We start from the raw sequence: 8,068 nt of genomic DNA on the forward strand, positions 1-8,068 counted from the left end.
AATTAAAAAAAAAAAAAAAAAAAAAAAAAAAAAAAAAAAAAAAAAAGAGAAGTAAGCCTTTTTTTTCCAGAACTTTTGAGATCACCGATGCTATTAGTGTAATTTAACTTTTCTGTTCTGTTGAAAGGGGGATATGCTTTCTTATAAAACTGTGAAACTGACAACATGCTTTGTGACTCCTTTCACGTGTAAGTTGGGTATCTCTTGACATTGTGCAGCATCACTTTCAATCCTTCATTTGTTACTGTCTCTGCAGGACCTTCTTGTTTTAGTAATGCCACTACACGCACTGGCTTCTTCCAAATTTCATTGTTAATGAAAATAATTAGGTGCATTGGGAAGAAGGGATCGTCAGCAACAAAAGACAACATGGCTTCAGACCACTGTTGTTACAGCAATCTGTGAAAATATAACAATAAGCAGAACTGTGTTGGTGAATAATGGTCCATACAAGGCACACAGTTGGGAATACAGTCAGAGAATAGCTGTAAAATTCAAGGACTCATAATAAAAAGTTTCATGGAAGCAATCAGGAAAGAAGACGCAGAAAAAGAAGAAAAAAGTGTAAATGAAATGGATAGGTTGGACAGTCTTCTCATGTGCTTCTCATCCTCATTGTGTAGCTTAACCCAAATTTTGTTTTCCCTCTGCATACACCAGCAAACTGCATTTGGGCACAGAAAGGAGCTGTAACTTTTATCCAGCTACATAATCAAAAAATACTTGGCTCAGACTATCTCCCTCCAGTTAAGGGAAGTCCCTGAGCTTGGAAAAATTAACTCCTCAGAGAAGACAAACCTGTTTTTGGTTTTAACTTTGAGGTTAATTCATCCTCTTAGGGAAAGTGCAGCCATGTAATGGTAAAAATAACTCTTTTCCTGTTCTGTTTGTAACCTGTACACCTAGGGCATGGAATATCTGGGTACAAAAAGATATGTTCACCGGGATTTAGCAACAAGAAATATCTTGGTGGAAAATGAGAACAGAGTTAAAATTGGAGATTTTGGATTGACAAAAGTCTTGCCACAAGACAAAGAATACTACAAAGTGAAAGAACCTGGTGAAAGTCCTATTTTTTGGTAAGTCTTCTTTTGGCATGTGAAATCATGGCATGTTTTCAGTTTTTGCCATTTCATCCAATTTAGTTTGCATGTTGTGGAATTCTTAGTTGGAAGCTCCTCATCAGTTTTCCAGCACTGTGAAAGTCACATGCATGATATTTCACTTCACAGAGTAGCATCTACTTTCCAACATATGTAAAAAAAAAAAAAAAAAAAAAAAACCAGAAAAATACCCAAAACAAAACCCTAAAAAGTACTTATTTAAAGGAAATAGTATCCAACAGAAAATGTATTTAGAGATAAAGGAAATCTAAAATGGCCTATTCATCTGGACGCTTTCAAATTTTTAGGCCTTCTAGTTCCCTAAACACTGGACATTCATGTCTTCCAGCTGAGATCTGTTGGATAGACCCCAAAAGAAAATGCCATTCCATACATCTGATTTTAGACTGTATTTTAATTCTGACTCAGGCCTTGTTTACCTAAAGAATAAATGATAGAAAATGGCATCTTAGTAGATGTTACTGGAGATGTACAGTTTAATTCCAGAAGTGCCTGCAACACAGTTCAAAGCTCAGTGAAAGCGATGGAAGGCTACAATTGTCTTTCTTTGTAGATCTTATTACATCAAATTCTTGTTTACTTGCACTACAGATAAAAATATATCTACAATCTTGTTGGGAAAAAAATCAAACTTGGTTATAGTTATCACTAACTGTGTTTGTTTAAGGTCGATTTCGTTTTCAAAACCAATTAACTATTATTAAACAAATAGTTACTAATTGAAGGTATTGAAGGGAAATGAGAACGTGCTAATATCTATGAGTAAAGAATACTTACTCATGAAAAAGAAATATGTCTTACTGAAACAAATATACCCAAATCAAATTTACGCATGTTAAGGAGAGCAATTTTCCTGGTACTGTGTGTTGCAGGTACGCTCCAGAATCTCTGACAGAAAGCAAATTTTCTGTGGCCTCAGATGTGTGGAGCTTTGGTGTGGTCTTGTATGAACTCTTCACCTACATTGACAAAAGCAAAAGCCCACCAGCTGTAAGTATACAGTTAATGATTTTCAGAGAATTTGTTTATTTAAATTTTCTAAAATATATAGATTGTCGTGTACCTCAATAGGTTGATATTTACTGATCCTTTTATATTTACTGATTTTTTTCTGGAGAAACCTTGGTGTTTACAAGCCAACATCCAGTCTGAAGCAGTAACTGAAAGGTACTGCTATCAAGCCATAAGAAGGAAAGAAGATCTGAAAATTATTTCATAGTCTGTGCATACCTTATACATTCTGTAACTTCTGCTTGAAAAAGATTTTAAAATCTCTTATTATAGGTGATTCTTTCCCATACTTCGTGGAGGGTTATCCTAGATGCAGCCATTCCATTGCATGACATTTATTTTTAATGCTGTTCCAAATGTAAGGTTGAGCCAAACAAATACATACAAATTAAGTTAACTTAAATAAGGTAACTTAAAGGTATTTTACGTTAGCAGAACCCAAGTTAGTTAGTGAAGTCCAAGAAGGAAAAGGAGTGGCTTTTTGTAGACTGTTGACAGGTGTCCTTAAATACAAGTTTACAGTGGGCGAAGAAAGATACTATTAGCAGTTCTCTACTTGAAAATAAGGTACATGATCTTACACCTAGCAGTTCTCCATGGGCATAACAGAGGAGAGCTGAGGGTTCCGTATTTACTGGAGCTGGCCTTACCCTTGGCCAGAGGCTCAATCCTGGCAAATGTGGTTTTGAGAGCTGAATAGTGATGATAGGCAAAAATGCACTTGAGGGATACCTCTGCACTGGCCTCAGTGGACCTCTTAGTAATTTCATACAATGAGCTATCAGAGATATTAGGGGAGAACTCAAGACAGCTCTTCCAGCGTAAGAATGTGAATGTTGCAGACACGTAGAGTTCTTCAGAAGGATTATGAAATGAAAAGTGATAAAAAGTAAGTTATGGGCTCAGATGGACTATTCTTTGAATGAATGAATTCTACATGTGCATTCACCACTTCATCAGGTTTGTTTTGCTATTGGTATGTAGCAAGAAAAGGTAATTCGTTAAAATTAACCAGAGTGGTCTGTTCATCTCTTGTAATCTTTATAATTATACATTGTTTTCACAACTTGGCCATTTTCACGTTCAACCAACAAGTGTTTCACACTTTCATGTCAAGGATCATTAAAGAAGTTTTGTAGCATTGGAGGAAAAATAATTCCTTTATATTGTGCTTAGAAATTTATTTCAGCTAATAGCACATTCTCATTTACTTTTGATGTCTGGCAGTCTGAGTGAGGTTTTAATCTGCTTTTTAGCTTATTTTGGGTTTTTGGACAGCAAGGTTTATCTAAGCCATTTTCGATGGCTTTAATTGTAATAATTTTTCTGCCAGGTAGTTACTGATTAGTCCTGCTAACCGTTTTTTATACATCAGCATGATAATACCTGTTTTCTGTTTGGCATTTTTCAAAGCATTAAATTGTTTCAGTGTTTCAGAGAGCTCTTTAGAGTCACCTGTAAGTTTTATCCTTTTAAAACTAATTAATCACAGAAGCATGGTATGTTATGGATTGGAAGGGACCTTGAAGATCATCTAGTCCCAATCCCCCCTGCCATGGGCAGGGACACCTCCAGTAGACCAGGTTACTCAGAGCCCTGTGCAGCCTGACCTTGAACACTTCCAGGGATGGGGCAGCCACAGCTTCTATGGCCAACCTGTTCCAGTGCCTCACCACCCTCACAGTAAATAATTTCTTCCTAATATCCAACCTATATTTCTCCCCTTTCAGTTTGTACCCATTACTGTACCCATTTGTACCCATTGCCCTATCACTGCAGTTCCTGCAAGAGTCCCTCTCCACCTTCCCTGCAGGCCCCCTTCAGATACTGGAAAGTTGCTGTGAGGTCTCCATGCAACCTTCTCCAGGCAGAACAGACCCAGCTTTCTGAGCCTGTCTTTGTAGGGCAGGTGCTCCAGTCCTTTTATCAACCTCATGCCCTTCTCTGGACTTGCTCCATGTTCCTCCTGTGCTGGGACCCCAGAGCTGGATGCAGCACTGCAGGTGGGATCTCACCAGAGACCCCCAGGTCTTTCTCCACAGGGCCGTTCTCAATCGCTTCCCCTCCCAACCTGTAGGTGTGTCTGGGATTGCCATGACCCAGGTGTAGAACCTTGTGCTTCTCCTTGTTGAACGTCATGAGGTTTGCACAAGCCCAGCTCTCCAGCCTGTCCAGGCCCCCCTGGACGGCATCCCTTCCCTGCAGTGTGTCAGCTGCATCACACAGGCTGCTGTCAATGAACATGCTGAGGGGGTGCCCTCAGTCCCACTGTCCACATCACCTACAAAGATGCTGAACAGTGCTGGCCCCAGTACTGACCCCTCAGGGACACCACTTGTCACTGCTCTCCCCGTGGACAGTGAGCTGTTGGCCACAACTCTGAGTGCAGCCATCCAGCCAGTTCTTTATCCACTGAGTCATCCATCCATCAAACCCATGTCCCTCCCATTTAGGGACAAGGATCTCCTGCAGGACAGTGTCAAACACTCTGCATTAGTCCAGGTAGCTCCATCATGGAACGTCACCAGAATTTCTCAGGCAAAAATTTTTGCCCTTAGTAAAGCCATGCTGTCTGTTTCCAGTCACTTCTTTGTTTTCCATATGCCTTAGCATAGTGTGCAGGAGAACTGGCTCCATGATCTTGCTTGGCAGAGGTGAGACTGACTAGCTTGTAGTTAAATGTGTCTTCCACTTTCCCCTTTTTAAAAATCAGGGCTATATTTCCCTTTTTTGAGTCATCAGAAACTTCACCTTAACAACTTCATCTCCCAGGTCCCTCAGGACCCTTGAATGAATTGCATCAGGTCTTACAGACTTCTGCATGTTCAGGTTCCTTAGATGGTCGTGAACCTGACCCTCTTCCACAGTGGGCTTAGGATTTTCATTCTCTCAGTCCCTCCATCTGCCTTTCTCAACTTGGACAGCGTGCCTGGAGCCCTTGCCATTTAGGATTGAGGCACAGAAGTCTTTGAAAACCTCAGCCTCTCAGCCTCCTCTTTATCCAGGGTAGCCAGATCATCAGATGATGATCATCAACATTTTTAAAGATTTTTCACTTAGGGATGTAAATTGTGTATGTATCATTAAATTTTATTCTAGTCTATATTATTATTCCATTCTACACACAGAAAAAATCTGTAATTATTGATATATTCTCTGGACATGTAATTTATAATTTCATCATTTTTATGTACTGTTCTATTTATTCTTACTCTTAGACAGAATTTTTGCTTGGTAAGAATATTATAGCTTCTTTTTTTCCCTCTAAAGATCATATATTACAGTTGGCCTTTTGTTTCAGGAATTCATGCGCATGATTGGCAATGATAAACAAGGGCAGATGATTGTCTTTCATTTGATAGAGCTGTTGAAGAATAATGGACGACTACCAAGACCAGATGGATGCCCTGATGAGGTGAAGTACTGTGTTAAAATATTACTATAGTGTGAAAGGTGCTCAGTTAGGGTGAGTCCTTGGTAAATGCAAAACTTGTATTTTGTTCTGCTTGGACCACTAAACTGTGTATTCAAGTGAAATGGCTGTGCTGTTATTTTATCAGTTTCATGATGAGTATAATCATATTTCTTTTCTGATTCTTTAGCTTGCACTGCCTCAGGAGCCCAGAATGTAGTCTTGCTAAAATATATGAAGTGGGACTATTATGACTGACTGCTGTACTTGGGCACTCACACTTCTATTTCAAAAATATATATGTATAAGGCAACAAGATTAGTATATAGAACTTGTTCCATGTAAGTCCCATGTAGAGATTCTCATTCAAAGCTGTCAACTATGGATTCTTTTGAAATCTGTGATATTTAGCAAAAAATCTTAATAGCTACCTAAGGTTTTTCACATTTAATTCCATAATTTAAAGAGCTTCTTATCTTGATTATTGCATTTCTGTTACTGTTCCCTTCTCAAGTATGGAAAGCCCATGTTTATCATGTATGTTATTCACTGTCAAGCATTTTCAGCTCTCAGATTGTGGGCACAGTTAAGTATATTAATTCAGATTTGTATTCATGTACTTTGTAGATACTGGAGTGTAGCTGTAAAGCTGTCCCCAGAGCACACAAATTAATTCAGTGTTCTTTTTGTTTTACTTATACACCAGAAGCTTTAAAAAGTACTTTCTTACCACTTCTAAGTCTTGTAGTTTTCTGTTGTTCAGAGCAGGGTGCACAAAGTCAAGTTCAGTCAAATTGGTCTGGTAGGGCTATGTAGGTGAATCAGTAGTGAAAAAAAAGGAAGTAAAATAATTATGGGTTGGGTTTTTTTACGTATGTAACTTCCAGCTCAGATTAATTGCTGCATCCCTTTAAAGTCAAGCACACTTAGGAGTAAGTCAAGAAATAATCCATTCAAAATTGGCGGAAGAGAAAACAGCAGGGTCAAGTGCTCTAATAGAGATGAGAACAAATGGTACAAGTGAGGCAGGAAGCCACAGGGGAAGAAAAAATGTATAGAGAATGGAAATAGAAGTCTTTGAAGAGCCTTTCTTGCATTTTATGTACCAGTACAGCAACTGTTGAATTGTAAAGGTTTGGCTTTTTATAGATAACCTGAATGTAATATGTATGAGATAATACATAATCTGTTCTACTGAAATTGTATCGTAACTAACCCAAAGGTTTCAATGGCTGACATTTCTCCAGCTATCAAAGCAAGATGGAAATGTCTCTGTGTCAGAAACTGTATGCATCCCCTTTTGATCCTGAAAGGCCAGTCATCACAGATAATAAATCTTCCAGATACCTGCAGCTTACAGCACTTTATCTTGCAGCTTACAAGCTGCTTGAGACTTGGTTCTAAAGCAGCTTGGTCAATGCAGGTGTTTCAAATCTGCTGAAAGATAAGGAACAGTTTCTACTTTTTTTCCTGGTAGCTGTACAGATTTCTCTTAAGCAACATGTGAAAAACTGTTAAAAGTACGAGTCGGTAGTAACAATCTGGATTGAATTAATGAGAAGAGTACAGGTGAAGAGCTTGGCAAGTTTCATGAGACCAGGTATCAGGTACATCTCTGGGCAAAAGGAAAACTGTTGCTGTGTAACTATTATAGGGGAAATAGATTTCAAAGTGGGTTTAGTTTGCACAGTAACTTTTTTTTTGCTTATTTCTGATTATATATGAAGAATAATTAAGAATTTAATATATAAATGTGGAGAAGTGTATGTTAACTTTGCAGGGGAAGCCTTATTTAGAATTACTGTCTTCGTAAATCTGATTCCTGGTCATACTGGTGTTTGTCCTGTCATTTTTTTTAACTTTTCAAAAAAAAAAAGAGCAGGCAAAAATATTAAAACATAGCAAAATAACATAAGTCTCGTAAAAGTTTCAAAAAAGAGCTGAGTGAATTTTCATTCTAACTTTAAAAAAAATAGTCTTTTATAATAAGAGCTTTTGCAGAGCCACCTGTCCTCAGTTCTTGCTATCCCTGGGATCGAGCACATAAACTGAAGGGTATAGCAAGAGTTTATGCACACTCTTTTGCAGCTGTTGTTTGGAAGCATGAAGTTAAGCTGGATGTTCTTTAGACCAGTTCAAAGTAAGTATGTGTGGTATCTGTTTACCTACTACCAATTTTCTTTTTTTCTTCTCCAGATTTATGCTATCATGAAAGAATGCTGGAACAATAACGTTGCCCAGCGCCCCACCTTTAGGGATCTTGCTCAGCGAGTGGATCATATAAGGGAAAACATGGGTGGATGAGAAAACTGTCCCTCCTTCAGAGGATGAGTTGGAATGCAGAAGAAAATGTACTTGGTCAGCTGTGTATATTAGACATATGTACATGTGCACACATCTTATGCTTGCTGGAAGTAAAATCTGTGTGGCAAATACCCTATCTCAATCTGACTACTGAGAAATCCTGCTAGGGCTTTTTTATCAGGATATATATTTTACTATGAGAACGTGCTGAAATTCT

At 38.3% G+C, this 8,068-nt stretch overlaps 1 protein-coding gene across 4 annotated transcripts in view; it reads left to right on the top strand.

The window, feature by feature from the left end:
- Nucleotides 1-7,967, top strand: part of JAK2 (Janus kinase 2) — a 90,854-nt gene extending 82,887 nt beyond the window's left edge. For all 4 annotated transcript variants that reach the window (XM_017732802.1, XM_017732800.1, XM_017732801.1 and 1 more), the window contains 4 exons: nucleotides 907-1,079; nucleotides 1,997-2,114; nucleotides 5,437-5,550; nucleotides 7,744-7,967. In XM_017732802.1, the coding sequence (XP_017588291.1) occupies nucleotides 907-1,079; nucleotides 1,997-2,114; nucleotides 5,437-5,550; nucleotides 7,744-7,851 (513 nt within the window). In that variant the 3' untranslated portion in view covers nucleotides 7,852-7,967. The remainder of the gene's footprint in view (nucleotides 1-906; nucleotides 1,080-1,996; nucleotides 2,115-5,436; nucleotides 5,551-7,743) is intronic.
- Nucleotides 7,968-8,068: the final 101 nt, after the last annotated feature.

Source organism: Corvus brachyrhynchos, unplaced genomic scaffold (genome assembly GCF_000691975.1).
Source record: "Corvus brachyrhynchos isolate BGI_N302 unplaced genomic scaffold, ASM69197v1 scaffold194, whole genome shotgun sequence".
Lineage (NCBI taxonomy): Eukaryota > Metazoa > Chordata > Aves > Passeriformes > Corvidae > Corvus > Corvus brachyrhynchos.